The 17,003-nt window shown below is 49.9% G+C and overlaps 2 protein-coding genes across 2 annotated transcripts in view; one reads left to right on the forward strand and one right to left on the reverse strand.

Annotated features, from left to right (window-relative positions):
- Positions 1-44: 44 nt before the first annotated feature.
- Positions 45-3,591, forward strand: LOC122487198 (death domain-containing membrane protein NRADD-like). The gene is made up of 5 exons (XM_043587267.1): positions 45-370; positions 1,636-1,776; positions 2,447-2,630; positions 2,746-2,888; positions 2,987-3,591. The coding sequence occupies exons 2-5, from the start codon at positions 1,686-1,688 to the stop codon at positions 3,304-3,306; spliced, it is 738 nt and encodes a 245-aa protein (XP_043443202.1). The 5' UTR covers positions 45-370; positions 1,636-1,685; the 3' UTR covers positions 3,307-3,591.
- A 2,439-nt stretch (positions 3,592-6,030) lies between these two features.
- The window catches only part of SETD2 (SET domain containing 2, histone lysine methyltransferase), a 127,065-nt gene continuing 116,092 nt past the window's right edge, over positions 6,031-17,003 (reverse strand). Inside the window, exons 19-21 of the mRNA XM_043587268.1 lie at positions 9,206-9,286; positions 7,205-7,306; positions 6,031-6,861 (exon numbers count right to left, since the gene is read on the reverse strand). Of these exons, the coding sequence (XP_043443203.1) occupies positions 6,700-6,861; positions 7,205-7,306; positions 9,206-9,286 (345 nt within the window). The 3' untranslated portion in view covers positions 6,031-6,699. The remainder of the gene's footprint in view (positions 6,862-7,204; positions 7,307-9,205; positions 9,287-17,003) is intronic.

A 17,003-nucleotide genomic window follows, 5' to 3' on the forward strand; every position in this document is an offset into this window, starting at 1 on the left:
AGCCCACCAGGGCGACTCGTTCCCTCCGCGTGGCCTCCGTTTCTCCAGCCGCGCCGTTCCGGTCCCTGTGGGCCCCAGCCACCGTTTCTCCCCTGCGGATGGCTGCCAGCTCTCAGCGCGCTCCCGCAACACCTCCGCACGTGTGCGCGTCCCTGCGCGGGGCGGGGCTAGGGGCGGCCACGCCCCCGCGCGCCCCCGCGCTCGGGCCTAGGCGGCTCCTCCGCGGGACCGCCAGCCTCGCGCCGGAGCTGGCCTCCCCAGGGTCTCCACGCAGCCGTCCTGGCTAGCCCATGGTAGCCTGGCAGCGCGGAGCTCCGAGCCCCGCCAGCCCGAGTGGATCCCGGGAGCCTCCGAGGGACGGTCGCTCCAGGTCAGGAGAGGGGTGGGGACAGAGCCCCGGTCTCCCTGGACCGGTAGAACCGAGGGCTGCTTTTCTGTTCCCCCACCTCGAGGCCCGTGATCCTGCGGATGTCGCCCGTCGTGCCGGCGTCCGTGTGGGCATGTGCGGGCGTATTTTGTGGTCTGGAGATGCGCGCGCGCGCGCGCGCGCGTGTGTGTGTGTGTGTGTGTGTGTGTGGAGGTGGGGATTGGGGAGAAGAAGCTCCAGCCCCGCAGCAGCGCGGGGGGGGGGGGGGGGGGGGGCGGAGTCGGGCAGACACGGGCCTGGCTGTGGCTAGGCGCTCTAGTCACGGGCCCACCTGCCAACCAGGATCCGGGAAGGGCCCCTTATATGGTAAGCGACCCAGTTGTACAAGCCCCACATGTGGCAAGGGCCACCGCCGTCGCTATCCCAGACCCACTTGCAGACTGGGTGGGGAAGTGAGTTTGGAGACAAGGCCGGATGTGGTGGTGGATGTCGGGGAGTTAGAGGGCCTTCCCCCAGGTTTCTTGTCCATGCCTTCCGGGCAACATCCCTCCTCAGCCCAGAGGAGGCTTCTCTTACCCAGACCTTAGGAAGCGGGTCCCAGCAGGATCCGCCCCGTGGTCTGCATGGGTCCTGGGACTGAGTAGTCCTGGCCTTGAGGTTTCTAGCCTCAAAGGCCTCTCGATTCCCAGATGAGCAAGGACAAGGGGGCCTCTGAGCCCATATACTCTGCCCTTGCTGAACCCACCAAGGAACCTTCCTGTCCAGTTTCTGAGCAGGAAGTGAGGGCTAAATACCGATCCTGGAGAAGTGGGGCCACAGTCGCTCCAGGGAGCCCTGTTTTAGAGACTTAGGGTGTGGGGTTCCTAGGCTCATGCTGAGAAGTCTGGGGGAGATTCCCACTAAGCAGGCCTCTGGTCTGGCTCTGGCTGAGGTGGGGATGGGAGTTGCTCGTCCTCCAGTACCATCCCTGGACTCAGACCAGGGGGGTTGCTAAGGTCTTTGAGATAGGGAAGTTTCCAGCCTGCTCTCCTCCATCCTGAGCTGCCGGCTCCTCTAGCTTTGGCCAGTGGGGGCTTAGCTCTGTCAACCCCACCCCCATCTGACACCAGCGGAAACTGGTCCAGGTTGGTGAGTGGGGAAGTGGAGGGGGCGGTGGTAACCAGCCCTGGGGTGAATCAGGATGCAGTGAGCCAAGAGAGGGGGACAGAGTCTACCAGGGGACTCCTGACATCAGGCCTGAGGAATTTCTCCCGTCTCGCTACACATAGCCCCTTTTGGACTCCGAGAAGTGTCCCAGCTCCTTTGCCTGAGTGTTGGAATGACACTCCAACATCTTCTCCAAGAGATGCAGTCCATGGGAGCACTGCTAGCCAGCAGAGCCATGCTTCACAACTCCAGCCACAGGGAAGGTAAGCTCCACGTGGGTAGGTAACTGTCAATCGAAGTTTGGGGGCACTGGGTAGGTGGGTAGGTCACACACAAGTCCAGTTACAAGTTCTGGAGTCCCCATACCTTGTGCCTTGCCTGCACCGGATTGTGGAAATAACTGGCCTCCAGGCAGAAGTGAGCAGTAGCATTTACTTGCCTTCCAGCTCAGCTTTATTTTGTACAAATCTACAAGGTCTCGTGTGCAGAAAAGCCCCCGTCGGGACCACCATGAATCCATTTGCTCTCCCGGACTTGGTGGGAGAGACAGGACACACAGTCTAATGCCCCAGTAGACAGAGGAAGTAGAACAGGAGCCAGGAAAGGGAGAGACTGGAAGAGATCAAGGAAGTCTTCCCCAAGCAGGCGGTACCTGCCAGTGTGTCAGATGGAGAGGGTACAACCACAAGAGCAGACGTCTGGAAACCTGGGAGGAGGGTACACCTGGAAAGGGCTAGGTGTCCAAGAGTGGCAAGCAGAGGGGAGGCTGCGAGAGATGACCAACCAGCTCCTGATGCCATGCTATGAGTTTTTGACTCTATGTAGTAGGGACTGTTGTTTCAAACCTTTTGGGCAGCAAAGTCTAAGTGAGGCTACCCAGGGATCCTAGCCTTGATTCCTTGCCTTTGATCCTGTTTGTCTTTTCCTCTACAGATAAGACCTGGAGGGTACAGGGCAGGGACAGGGAAGAGGTATGGGGAGGGGGAGCCCTGGCCCCCAATGCCTCCTCCCCATTCCCTCCTGAGCCTCCAGGGGCCTCAGGCAGCATTATCCCTGTCTACTGTGCCCTCCTGGCCACTGTGGTCCTCGGTCTGCTCGCTTACGTGGCCTTCAAGTGGTAAGTAGTCTGGGCACTGCCCTGTGGCACACCCTCCCCAGCTGGACTCCCAGCTAGCTCCCTCTGTCTCAGTGAAGGCTGGAACAGGTTGGCGGGTCCCCCCTGCTCCCCACAGCTGGCGCTCCCATAAACAAAGACAGCAGTTGGCCAAAGCTCGGACTGCGGAGCTGGGGACCTTCGACAGGGACCAGAGGCACGGAGACAGCATTGTTTTCCTGGACAATCCTAGCGGTCAGGAGCCCTGCGCCCCCAGTCGGGGTGAGCCCCCTTTCCCAATCTACAGACTTTCACACCTGGCTGTGCCGTAGCACCCGGCCCACCTGACCCTGTTGTGCCCCTCACATCTCCCACCCTAGGGCCACATCCTGAGCTTGGCTGCCGCCTCTACCTTCACCTCCCTCAGCAGCAGCAGGAGGAAGTGGAGCGGCTCCTGGAAGTCTCAGACGAACCTGACAAGGGCTGGCAGGGTCTGGCGGGCCGCCTGGGCTACCAGACTGATGCTGTGGAGGTCATGGCCCAGGACCAGGTGCCAGCCTACACCCTGCTGAGGGACTGGGCTGTCAAAGAAGGCAGCGGTGCCACTCTCGGGGTGCTAGAGGACGCCCTGGCTGCCATGGGCCGCGAAGACGTGGTCCGGGTTCTGCGCCCCCCAGCTGAGGGCTGCTCTGTGGTGTGAGCGGTGCCGGCACAGCCCGGCCGCTCAGGGAATCTGCTTTGGTGCTTTTCCTTTCTTGGGCTTCCTGGCACTGGTGGCCTCAACCTGCCTTGCTTTGGGGGAACAGAGAAGATCCGGCCACCACTCAGCTCCCCTTGTCTGGCCTTCCTCCAGGACGGGGACCAGGATGTGGGGGGGTCAGCAGTGAGGGGTGGTCCTGCCCTCCTCCCTGCCCCACCTCCCCTCACTTAGCCTCAACTGGTTTTTCTATTTTTGTATCTCGTATTAAAGGCAACTTTGGACTACTGTGCCGCCTCTGACTCCTTGGGCCTGAGAGACGGTTGGGTTGCTAGGAGGCAGAGGCCCAGAAAGAGAAGAGGGTCTGCGGGAAGTGGGAGGAGCACGTGAGGTGGCAGGCAGCATGCTCCTGTAGAAGATGTGAGCACCCTGGAGGCACAGGCTGGAGTTCACATCTGCACCTTGCCATTCGCTGGCTGTGCGTGTCAGGGAGCGATTTTTACCTTTCTGAACTTGAGCTTTCTTAGCTGGAGAACAATACATAGAATGGCACATTTGGTATCCCCCCCCGCCCCCCCACCGCCCCTAGACTCTCAAACTGGCACTGAGGGGCCTGGGGTTTGAGACCATTTTGTGACTTCTGCTGTGACTGGCATCAAGAGGAGACTGGAGGCAGACTGGCCCTGGGAAGCCAGCTACCGAGGGCCTCAGGTCACTGCTAGTTGAGAAAAAGGAAGAAAGGTCTCCTTGTAAGACCCATGCTCCAGGCTCCGGAGGGAGTTCCAAACATGCTTCCACGGCTGCTTCCGTGATTTCCACACAAGCCAAGGGCAAGCAGGTCATCCCGCCCACCTGAGGGGCAGTTGAGAGCAGGGCAGCTGCAGCCAAACCGCCTGCACCCCATGCATCCCCTCCCACCCTGAAAGGAGGAGTGGGCAGGCTGGTACCGGCCCTTGGAAGGGTTTCCTACGACGGATGGGCCCTGCTCAGGAAGGAGTAGGGGCCACCATCCTGACATCCATGAGGCTCAGGCACGTAACCAACACAGCCACCCGAATTCAGGAGTCGTGGGATTCCGTGGTGGCCTAGGGAGGCCTTGGGGAGATCCTGTCCTCTGGCTGACAGAGGTGACTGGGGCTGGCTGCTTAAAATAAGGAAGGGGAGGTTTATAGCCACCTCCAGCCTAAAACGACCCCTGGGCAATAACCCAGGAGGGAAAGCAGGAAAGGCCCAGCATCTAGTCCGCTAAAGTGAGACCGGTGCACTCGACCTCGCAGCTACTTGGGCAGGGAGTCGCCCACCCACAGGGCTCTCAAGGATTGGACTGGCGATGAATGTGGAAGCCTGTGCCGAGGGCCACCGAACAGCTTCTGCATTAGCTGGTGCCCCTTCTCACAACCGAGGGGATTGGAGTCTGAAGTGTCAAGAGGTGTGTGGAAGGGGAAAGATTTTGGGAACACTAAATAGGGAGCTAAGATAACAGAATTCCTCTTCAAAGGTGTCCTGTCTGAAACTCTACAGCTCCCTGGTCACCACCCTTTAATGGGAGGCCACCTAAATTTCCTTAGAAAATCTGAAACCTGGAGCCTCGGGTCGAACCATGAATTTGACTTGGTTGCATGTGAGCAGCAGCAGAAGACAGGGCCGCTCCCCTGCACCACGAGCCCACCCAAGAGAGAAACGCTCCCTTTTAATGTGCATGTTAACTGAAACATTCTGAATAACTCTCAGATGTTAAGAGGGCTGAATCAGAGTCCATCCATTCGATATAATATGTGCTTTAAACAGTTTTGAAGGCTGCAGAAAACACTTTGTCTATATTGTTAAATAGTGGGTCTAATGATTAGGACTTTAAATGGGGGTTTTTCGCCTTCATTAACAATGAGGATCTGAGGAACCGAATTTTCCTCATCCAAACACCACCAACTCCCGTCCTCAGGGTCGTAAGGATGGAATGGGCACGACCTGAGCACGAAAAATGCCCAGCATAACCCGCGTAACCCGCAGCAGGCGAGTGCACACCAATCCACACCGATCCACTTGGCCCAACCGAGACTTAGCAGGCAACAGCCCCTTCCCCAAGGGCCTTGCTGCAGGAAGCAAAAGAGCCCTGGTGAGGAAGAGATGGGACCAGTCTCTTTGTAAAGATAGCCCCAGATGGCCTGAAGCCTTCGGCTCTCCTCACAACGCTGACAACTGGTGCATCAAAGGGTGGCGGGAGGGGGTTTGCCACTGAGCCCTGCATCCTCCAGGAGCTGCCCACTCTCACAACCCGTGCACTGTACCCCGTAGTGTCCAAACCCAGTGTCAGGATGCATGGTGGGGGAGGTCAGGGAACCCAAACATCAAAAGAGCATCCCAGTGAGCTTGGGGAACTCAAGTTCTGGAGGGAAAAGGGCCAATGCTCCTCCTCAGCCAGGAAGTATAAAGGGGAATTCTCATGCCCTTCTCCAGACTGACTTATTTAAAACCGAAGTAAAGAAGCCCACAGGCCCACCTCCTTGCTCTGGAATACATGTTAAAGCTGATTCCACCCTGTATACAGGCACAAGATCCCAGGGCCAAAAGTGTCAGTCACAGTGAGACCTGTTGGGGACAAGGCCTGTGATGAACTCCAAGTTCAAGGATTAACTTTGGACTTCACACACCTATGGCAACCGTCGCTCCTTTCTCCAGTGACACCACCATATAGAAACATGCTTGACTAGCTTTTAGGGAACACACGTGTCAAGTTCTTTAATTGATTTTATTTTTTACATAAAAAGTTCAGTAAAAATTGGATAAAGTAAAGTGATTTTAAGCAGTAAATCAATCTTATCAACATAGCACAAGGCTGGCCAAAACCACAAGGCAGCCTGCTTTGGAATATTTACATGATAACAAATTAAACCTTGCAGGAGAACTTAAACTGTCCTTACAAAGTCTTCCTGTGATCTAGCACGTAGAGGCTAAAAGCAAAACGAAAAACAAACAAAACCAGGAAAAAACAAATTATTTTCAATATATTCACATATACATTAAAATATAATACAGATCGTCAGGGTGAGGGGTCGTGGGTGGGGATGCGCATGGGTCTGTGCGCTGACAGCACCGCCAAGGAGGAGACCCAGGTTTGGGAGTGGGGCTAGGCCTGGCCAGGATCTTAGCAGGGTCCTTCCCTAAGCCCTTGCCTCTGATGGGCCTCCAGCCACACCCCAACGGCTAGTGATCAGGGATCACTTGTTGTAGATGGAGCTCATTTTCCTGGTTTTCAGTTGAAAACCTGTGGGTCTGAATTCCCCAGGGCGACACGTCACCGGTAGCATAGCCCTGACAGAGGGGTGGGGCGGCGGGCCCGCAGGATTTCTCCGAGTCTGTCCTACCTGCTCGCCTGTCCTCCCACCCTGGCCCCACCAGTCACTCTAATTCAGTGTCCTCTTTGGGTTTGTAAACAGCCCCAAACTTCTGCATGTACTTCTTAATATACTCCTTGGTTTTGTGTTTCACATTCTCATTGCACTCCAGGTCCTCAGGGTTCTTACAGTACTTCAGCTCCTTATTCATAACGCCGTGAGTCAGCTGTCCAGGACACAGGAAGAGAGACCACAGTGGAAATGATTTTAGCGGGGGAGGACCAGCCTGGTGCCTCAGGGCCCTTCTCACCAAGACTGAGGTTGAATCAAGAGACAGGCTGGGGCAGGCTGGTGCTGGGGTCAGCAGAAAGGGGAAGCTCAGCTCTGTAAGTCTGTTAGAAAACACCAACCCTATCCTCAAGTAGGGTGCCCTCTCTTCCCAGACCTTCCCTCTCTCTTCCTGGGTCCCCAGCCCAGGCTTCTGGCAAAGAAAAGCCACTTTCTGTGGTGAAAGGTACACGGTTTTCCCAGAACACTGCCAGACCACAAGCAGAGGGGAGAGGGGATACCTTGCGAGCTAGGTGTTTGAAGTCTTCAGTTGTGGTGATTCTTCCCACTTTGCAGTCAGGTTTCCGGTAAGGGTTCAGGCACTGGACGATGAACTGGGACATCTGCAGGCAGGAGAAAATGCACACACTGCTCAAAAGTCCAGAGAGGGCAAGGGCCTGTGCTGGGGAAATAATCAGACAGCCAATCCTTCCCTTCTCACCACTCAGGCTGGCTGGTTTAGACAGAAGGATGCTACTCTGCCGGGGAGGGGCGGGGGGAGGTGGCAAAAGAGAAGATGACCCTAGGTTGGGCCCGGGAAGGAAAGTGCTTCCTGGGGTAGAGGGAGCAAGCCTGACTTTGAGCAGGAGGGGGAGAGCCAGGGCAGGACTCCTCTGCTGCATCTCATGGTAGCCCCAGGTTTCAGCTAATAAATCTCAGGTGCTTGGCACAGAGTGGAACTGAGTTCTCTGAGCCCAGGAGGCACAGCAGAGAGAGTGTGCAAGTGCTACCAGCAGGAGGCTCAGCAACCCCAGAAACACAGGCATTTTGTTATAGAAGGTCACTTAGATTCTGTGTGAACTTCTTTTAATTTTTTTTTTTTTTAACTAGGCCCCACGCCCAATGTGGGGCTTGAACTCAGGACCCTGAGATTAAGGGTCACAAGCTCGGAGTCAGTCAGGGACCCCAGCGTCACACTTCATCTGATTCCTACAACACAACGTGAAGCACATGGAAGTGCGTGTGGTGTGACAGCTGCTGGGAGAGGACCCAGGGTAGGACCCTCTTCAACACACAACTCCAGTGTCCTCCCGAGCTGTAGCGTCTGTCCTACCCAGTGGCTCTCAAAAGAGACCCTGGCACAGGACCTCCAAAAGTATCTGTGGTGCTAAGATCCCAGGGTACAGAGGAAGCAAAGAGGTCAATGACAGCCATTTGGTCAGGAGGCACCCTGGACAGGGTCTACCCATCCCTGAAACTCAGGGAAGCTTCAGATGTTCAAAGAATAAGGCTATATCACGAGGCAGGCACTAAACAAAGCTGCTGGTGGGCTGGGCCAAAACACCAATAATTTCACTCAGGGACAGCGAGAAACTAAGTTTTATCCCTGGAAAGGGCTTTTATTCAACGTTTTTCTACGGCATTCTGGCCTCCATACTCTCTCGCTTCAATCCACTTCCCCAAGTATAGCCAGGGAATTCCTTCTTCCCAGCTTCAAGTCGGCAGTGGGGCCCTGCGACTCCCAGACACACAGACCCTGTATGAAGAAGCACGAGACTGTTCAGTCTCATCTTCCAACACCCCTCACATACCCTGTGCAAAACCCCCAGACTACTTACAATCCCTTGGGAGGGACGAGGCTTTCTTTTACTCCTGTACATTCTACAGCCTGAAGTTCTATCCCTCCTGATCCACCCGGTCCATTCCTACCTGCTACACAAGAGCCCTTCGTGACACCCTGAACAGTGACCTCTAGCCCTGTGCTGGCACACTCCTCACACAGCCGCCATTACTTATTTACAGGTCTGTTTCCTCCAACAGTCAGTGAATCAAAACTGGAGTTTAGAACCTAGATGCCCGAGGCAGACCAGGCTCGTGGGCAGACAGCGGGAAACACACACTTCCAGTAGCCAGAAGAAGAGCTGCTTTCTCCCAATCCTGTGAGGATAAGGCAGCCACCAAATGAGAAGTCATAGACACAGGACTGGACTTTGAGCCAGAGGACCTGAATTCAGGTTTTCTGTCTAGAACTTGCCTTGTCTGAACCTTAAGAGGTCCACCACCTGTGTTAGAAGAATGACAATTCCTGTCTTGCCTACCTCAAGAGCTGTTACAGGGATGAAATGACAATGGATATGAAAGTGCTTAATACCTACCTGTAAAGGACCATTCCAACGTGCCCTCGTCACGTGACAACTATACAGTCACAGAAGCAAGGGAACGCCCAAAGGCATTAGGACAAGAAAGGAAAGGGCTTAAGCTTAGGCCTACAGAGCTTAGTGCCCACACCCACTAAACCTTACCTCTTTTCTGAATACTTCTTTGCTTTTCTTAGCCAGCTCACTGGAGGTGTCTGCTTCTGCTGTCTTAGGCTTTTTTGACGTCTAGAAATGCAAAAGAAAACACAACAGTGGTGGCATGAGACGTCATGTCAGTGATGCCCTGCTGTTCCAGAGCCCTCCTTTCTTTCCCCAGCTGGGACACCTGACCCCATTCAGGAGCCTAAGTGGGCATGGCTTGGAGTCAGCTCGGCTGCTGTCACCCCAGTCTCACCGCATCTTTCAATCCTGGCATCTGGCTCTGGTCTCCTTCCTGTAAACCAAGTTCTTTGCCCAAAGTCAAAGTTACATCCTTGATGTAGCTATACATTTCCAGTTGTTTCAGAGTCCCCTTCCCTGAGGAGGAATGTGCTATGTGACAACGGACCACTCGGGTCCCTGTTCTGCGCTTCAGTACCCACACTGTCAAGTGAGGCTGGGACTCGGTGAGCCCCACCTCTCCTGGCTCTGACATTCTGTGATTCCAGGACAAAAGAAAATGCTCTGAAGACCTTTCACCACACAACTGGAAGGTCAGACCACACCACTGCCCTCAGCCAGGCCTTTCCACTCTCCGTGGATACTCGTCACCTCTCCTCCAAAGGCAGAACCAGCCAGACTGCAGGAAAACAGTCTCAGCATGCAGGGGAGGCTCCCTGGAGGTTGGGATCTCCAGCTTGGGAATGGAAAGCCTAAAGACATATCGTAGTACTGGGGGGGAAGGAGACCAGGGTCATCCAAGTCAGTGAACAGATGAGAGGATGCTAAGACACAGAAGATACTCCATCCGAAGCTGGTAAGATGATGACAAACCTAAAAATACTCCCTCTTCCAGCTGTGCTGGAGTCAAGACTGCCAAGTTCCCCCCTAACTGGGCACCGCCAGGAGGTAAGGGGCCAGCAGCTGTGGCATTTGGAGCACCTGCCATGCAAGGCCATCTCCCCAAACCTTTGCCCACCACCAAGCATCAAGCCCCTCGCTATTAAATGTGCTTTTCCACGGAAAAGATCTAGGAGCATTCCCCTTTGAAAGATTTCAGATGGACATAGCAGCCACAGTTGCTATGACGGGTACTTCATGTTTTTGCCAGCTGCTTAGAGCAGAGAATTTTTCTACTCCCAAACCATCCCCCAGTTTGGATTCCTCCGTTTCCATAAACAGTATGAAGGCGCTGGTGATGAAGGAGCTGTTCAGCTCACTTTGCTCTGGACCGGCTCCAGAGAAAGGTGAAACTCCCTTGGCTTTGGGCTGCTACAAATCTGCTTTCTTTGATTTGTTATAAAAGCTTTACATATTTTCCATTTTTCCACTTTCTGAGGCTGTGGGAGCAGGAGGGAGAAGGCAGGGCAGAAAGAATATTACAGATTCAACCTGTTTTCAGGAAACAAGACCAAACAGCACACTGTAACTCTATTTTCAAATGTTTTGCTTTGGGATTTTGTGGTTATTTTTTCCAGTAGTAGGGACTGTGGCTGTGCTTCACAATAAGACCTCAGGTAGCAAGGGATCAAGAATTGCCTGACTGCGCCAAGGAAACTTCCAACACACCCTCAGCTGTTCTCTTGTAGCTCTCGGAAATGAGTAGCAATACCAACGGCTACAGAGAGCCCCTGGAGATGACAACCATCTCAAGGCTCCTGATCCTAGAGAAGAGGCCAGGCTCTCAGTGAGGGTACTGTGCAAACAGAAATGTTCTGCTTCCCTCTGAATGCGGTATGTGTTCAAAAGCTAAATAAATCTAGCATATATTTAACAGCTTTCTAATTGAATCTCTGACTTGGTGAGGTTGGTAGGGCTTTAAAAACACAGTTACAGAGCACAGTCCACTGAGCTCTGTCTAGGAGATTTCGTGGTCCTTTTGAGTGCTGAGCAACTGGGACTGAGAAAGGAAATGTTCAAATGAAGGGTACCTAACTTTACATCACAGAAATCATACACCAAAATGAAGCACTCTAGGGAGTACTGAAATTCATGTATGCCTCTTGGTCTGTGGTCTGCAAATGGCATGTGAAATGATTTCAGAAACTGGTTAGTGCTTACTTCAGCCCAATGCCAAGCAATACCTGGAGCCAGAGTCAGAGCCAAGGACAGCACCTGATGGACACTGACATGAAAAACCTCCTTTACTCCAGAAAAGTCCCATTTAAAATATTAGCATCTCTACAATACATAAACTTTTAAAACAAGTGTTAGTAACCTTCTCAAATGCCTATTGCCAAATAAAAATCCTTTAGCACCAGAAAAGACCATTAGCTTGTACCAACGGTCCCAAACATATAACAAACAAGCTATCTCATGGGGTAGAGAACATCTACCTAATGCAAGTGGTCTTGCTGAGATCCCAGGAACCCATCAGAGAGGGGAAGGCACTCTGATGGGTGCAAAAGCAATGTTTTCCCAGGGCCTCAGCAATAATCAGCCTTTTCCATCTGCTGCCTCATATGGGGCATCAGCCAATGGAGCACTGTGGTGGGAATCTACGTGAACAGTGGCCAGATGAGAACACACAATGAGATGCAGGCAGAGGGCTCGGCAGACAGCCAGAGCTTCCTGCCTTGAGCAGCTCACCCTGCTGTCGGCCTTCATCTGGGACATGTCTGGAGTCCAGGGAATCTGGTTGGAATATGATCAGACATGAATATGACAAGGAAGGCCCAAGTACCTTCACATTACCTAAGGTGAGGCTTCAAGTCCTTTTGGCTTAGAAGGGAATGACTTCAAGTTTTTTGGATGGCTCTGATAATCACACACTGGCTGTGTAACACGACAAATGCAAACTCCAATCTTTATTATACTAACAGAGATGACCATGTCACAAAGCCCACACGCCTTGGAACTTAGGAGTGTGGGGTTGGCTGAAATGAGTCCTGCCAGAGAGAGAGCAGGATATACCCACCTAATGCTTCTCTCTTCCTGAATTTAATTTAAATACTACCCCTTGGAACATGAAATGTAAGACATTATTCAAGGAGGAACTTTATCTTTCAGGGCAGCATGAATCCAGAAGAAGTTGAGCTTATCAGAAACACTGCACATGATTCAACCAAAATCCTGCAGTGTGTGACCCTCTATATGTCAACTGAAAATAATAAAAGCTCAGTATATTCTGTTTTGGAGCTGCCACCACCTTTGGTAAGCAAAAAGAGCAAAATTATTTATTTCAATGTTTGGCTCTAGATAAGGCGCCACACTTCATTCTGTCAAGAAAAAAAAAAAGGTACTCGTTAGGGAAGGGAGGATTGGACAGGAACAAAAAGATCTTTAAGACAGTTTCTAGAAACAGTGTTTCAACAGTCTGACTAGATTACACATAGGCTGCATCTATTTCCCTCAGAAAAGGGGAACTGAGAAAGCTGGAACGAAGGTCCTAAAGACATCTCTGCGAACCAGAAGGCCCCTACTCTTTCCATCTGGCCCTGAGTGCAGCGCAGCCCTGGAGGCTTCTCTCTGGTCCCCCAGCTAGCAACCAGGCTGTACTTATTGGGCAACTTAACTATCTGCTCTGCAGAGATCTGGGCTCTGGTTTCTGACAGTCCTCGCTCAAATGTGATTTCTCTCTATTGCTAGGAAGTGATTTCATGTGGCATCCTTTTGCAAACTGCCCCAAAGCCAAAGATAGGACCATCAACTGAGGAAAGACTCATGGCCCCTGATCCCATCCTCTTCCAATTCCATCAATCCAACAAACACTCTACAGCCACTCTTTTAACATAACATAGTTACACTCAGGACATCTACTACACTGTGTCTGAGTGTTAATTAAAAGCCAGAAGCCGCTGGTAAAAACTGCTGTCTCTCAGTCATGCAAGCAGTCAGCAATGATTCGTGTCTCAGGCCTCAAAGGGAAAGCTGGACTTCACACTCACCAAATGAGGGATGATGGAAGAGAGCACAAGATGACCAAGAGGAAGGAACAACACTGGAGGAAAACAGAGAAGGAGGGCTCTCACAGACGCTTACTCTCAGCATCAAAAGCTTTCAAAACCACCCATCCAGCACCACATAGCACTCTTCAAATAATTCTCTGCCCATTACACACCTCCCCGGTGTAGATATCATAAGGTTTCAAAAAAACACTAATTTACTGATGTCTCAAACCTAGATACAACTGCCTACCGGCCACCATTCCTACCCTGAATCTTGTAAGGAGCTCGAATCCACAATGAACTTATTTCCAAACCTCTTCCTGATCTTTCCTTCATCTCCTAGACTGAATTAATGGGATCTTATGCCACCAAGCAATGAATGAGGATGGTGGGCCATCCTTGCCTCTTCCATACCCACTTGTTTGCAAAGCCTTGACCACAATGCCTCTCAAATGTCTTTGCATGAATCCCCAACATCTCCACTCTTAGTCCCTCACTTTGCCTAAACTATTCTTAATACTCTCCAATCTGATCTCCCTGCTACCAATCTCAACTTTTCAAATGAGCCTGTTTCGCTCAAGGGAAACATGAGACTATCTGATTCCCCTGCTTTAAAAGCATTCACTGGCTCCCAAGTACCTATCATACTTATAATAATCACATCAGTAGCACACAAAGATCTTAAGAGAACTTAAATAGGACTTTTCCATATTTTTTGTCTTGTTCACTACCCCATATGCACCAAACTCACCATACCCAAATATATTGTTCCCTATATATATGGTCTTGTACTCACCTTATGTGTTTGCAAAAACTGCTTTCTCTACCTAGAATGCTCCATCCTGCCCACACTGGCTATAAGGTAAAGTCATGTTTTGTGACATTTCACCGATGCATCTTCTCAAACCATTAATCACTGTGCTCCCATAGCATTTTGTACATACTTTTTATTTTTTATTGTTTTATTTTAAGCAGGCTCCATGCCCAACATGGGGATAGAACTCACGACCCTGAGACCAAGAGTCGCATGTTCTACTGACTGAGCCAGCCAGGCGTTCCTGTACATACTTCTAATATGGCAATTATCCCACTGTGTTCTTGGTTTATATATGTGGCTACTTCTTTAGAATGAACTTCCTGAAGACTAGTATTCAGTTTTATTTCTTTTTCTATCCCTAATACCTCACACAAAATATGTAAATTAATGAAAATTCACAATAGTACAATCTGTACCTCCAAGGGAATTAAAATCTATACAAAAGCCCTAAAGATGAAAAAAAAAAAAAGTTGGCCAGAGAAATAAAAACACTCTAAAGGCTTCCTTCTCCTGTCTTTTGAGATACTAGCCAGATGAATGCAGTTGTAAACTGGTTAGGAAGGTTGGATCCAAGTAAGTCCCTAGCTATCCAAGTCAGAGTACATCTTAATGTCAGAAACTATGGTCTGGAAAGGGGTACAAAGACTGACACCTCAAGCCTTTGGTCTTTCAGGACAAGTTTGGGTGGAAGATCAAAACTCATTTGTTCTGTCATCTGTTATATCCAGATCAAAGGGTTAATAGCAGAATAGATGACTTTTGTTTACATTTTCTCACAGAAATACTAGAAAAGGTAAAGCTGACAAATCAGAGATAAAAGGCTAAGAAGCTAAGATACAGGGTGAATATCCAACGAGATTTTGCTGGAAGCACATAACAGTTATGGGGTTTTTCTCTGGGTACTTGTTTCTATAAAAACTCTCCTACTGAACCTTCACATACTGCTGGGGTGGAAATGTACAATGATATAGCTACTTTAGAAAACAATTTGACAATTTCTTAAAAGTTCAACATAAATCAGACATATGACCCAGCAATTCCACTGTTAAGTGCCTACCCAAGAGAGCCGAAAATGCACATGCAATGAGATACACAGATATCCACACAGCATTGTTCCTAACGGCCAAAGATCAGGAACAACCCAAACATCCATCAAGTGGTGAGTGGCTAAACAAAATGTGGTCCATCTATACAAGGGAATAGTGTTCAGCCATAAAAATGAAATTCTGATATATGCTATAACAAAGGATGAACTTTGAAAACCTTACACTATGTAAGAAGCCAGTCACAAAGACCATGCATTATATAATTCCACTTACATGAAATGTCCAGAAAAGGCAAATCTATCAAGAAAGAAACAGATACAGGGCACCTGGGTGGCTCCGTCGGTTGAGCGTCTGACTTCGGCTCAGGTCATGATCTCATGGTTTGTGAGTTCGAGCCCCACATCACGCTTGCTGCTGTCAGCCTGGTGGTGCAGACCCTACTTTGGATCCTCTGTCCCCCTCTCTCTGCCCCTCTCCTGCTTACACTCTCCCCCCAAAATAAAATAAGTAGAAAGAAAGAAAGAAAGAAAGAAAGAAAGAAAGAAAGAAAGAAAGAAAGAAAGAAAGAAAGAAAGAAAGAAAGAAAGAAAAAAAAAAACTAGATCTGTTGTTGAGCTGGGGGTAGGTATGGGGATTAACTGTAAAGGGATATAAAAAAATCTTATGGGGGGATAAAAAACGTTCTAAAAGCGTGTTATAGTAATGGCTGCATAATTGGTAAATTGATTAATTTTTGACATCTATTTATTCTTGAGAGAAAGACTGAGTGTGAGCAGGGGAGGGGCAGAGAGAGACAGAGACACAGAATCTGAAGCAGGATCCAGGCTCTGAGCCAAAGTCGGATGCTTAGAGCCACCCAGGCACCCCACAACTTGGTGAATTTATTAAAAGTCACTGAATTGTACAACTAAATTTTATGGTAGGTATGTTTTACCTCAATAAAGTTGTTTGTTTAAGCCCTTCCACAGTCTTGTGCTTCTTGGCCATGACAAGTTAACTGTTAATGAACTATCCCTCTTACTGTAAACAACCAAAACACTAGGCAAAATACATGAAAAAACAGTTGCCATGCATTGGACATTAGGCAGCACTGGATTACCATACCAGAAACAAGGGACAAAAGAAGGTATGCCCTGAGTATCCTGGCTTTCCTTGTGTACCAGACCCCAGAGCAGGGAGGAAAACCTAAGCATAGCATAGCATGCTGGTCTCATGAGCTGAGGAGATAAGACTGCAGCTCGAAGTGTCTGAGATGAGCTATAAACTAACAACTGCCAAAGCTCACAGAAGACTGGAAAACATCTGAGCTTCTACCAGTCGGAGTGAAGAGACCTTGGTGTGAACCTAAGGCATTCAGTGAAGATCCAAGAAAGACCACCTCTTGGATAGTGGCAGTCATCCCAAGAGAAAAGACTACTCTGGACCCAACCTACCAAAAATTAACAACAAACTTCTGAAGAATCAAACTGATCTTTAACTGCCTGCCAAGAACAAAGCCTATCAGTCTTTCATAGACAATAAAACTCTGAAACTCAATGATGTAACAAGCACAATGTCCAGTGCTCAAATGAAAATTACTCGATGCACGTGAAGCAGGAAAATTTTAATCAGATAATCACAGGAAAAGTCAGTCACTAGAAACATGCCCAGAAATAAAAGTGAAGCTGAACATTACGAACATTCAAGGATCTAAAGGAAAACAAAGAGCAAAGAAACTGATACTATTAAAAATAACGAAACCGAAATTTTAGAGCTGGAAAATATAATTGAAATAAAAAAATCTATTTCCATATTTGATGAAAAATATCAATCCACAGATCCAAATGGCTAAAAAAACCAGAGAGGTTAGACAAAGAAGACAACACCAAGGTACATCACAATCAAATTCTTAAAAACCAATTTTAATGAGAAGATTAAGACTTTTCTCCATGCAGACAGAAAGGAGGAAAGAAATATCATATTTGGGGGAACAAAGAGAAGTACATCCTTCTTATTAGAAACAACTGTAAATAGGGGCACCTGGGTGGCTCAGTTGGTTGGGTGGCCGACTTCAG

Source organism: Prionailurus bengalensis, chromosome A2, assembly GCF_016509475.1.
Source record: "Prionailurus bengalensis isolate Pbe53 chromosome A2, Fcat_Pben_1.1_paternal_pri, whole genome shotgun sequence".
Classification (NCBI taxonomy): Eukaryota; Metazoa; Chordata; class Mammalia; order Carnivora; family Felidae; genus Prionailurus; species Prionailurus bengalensis.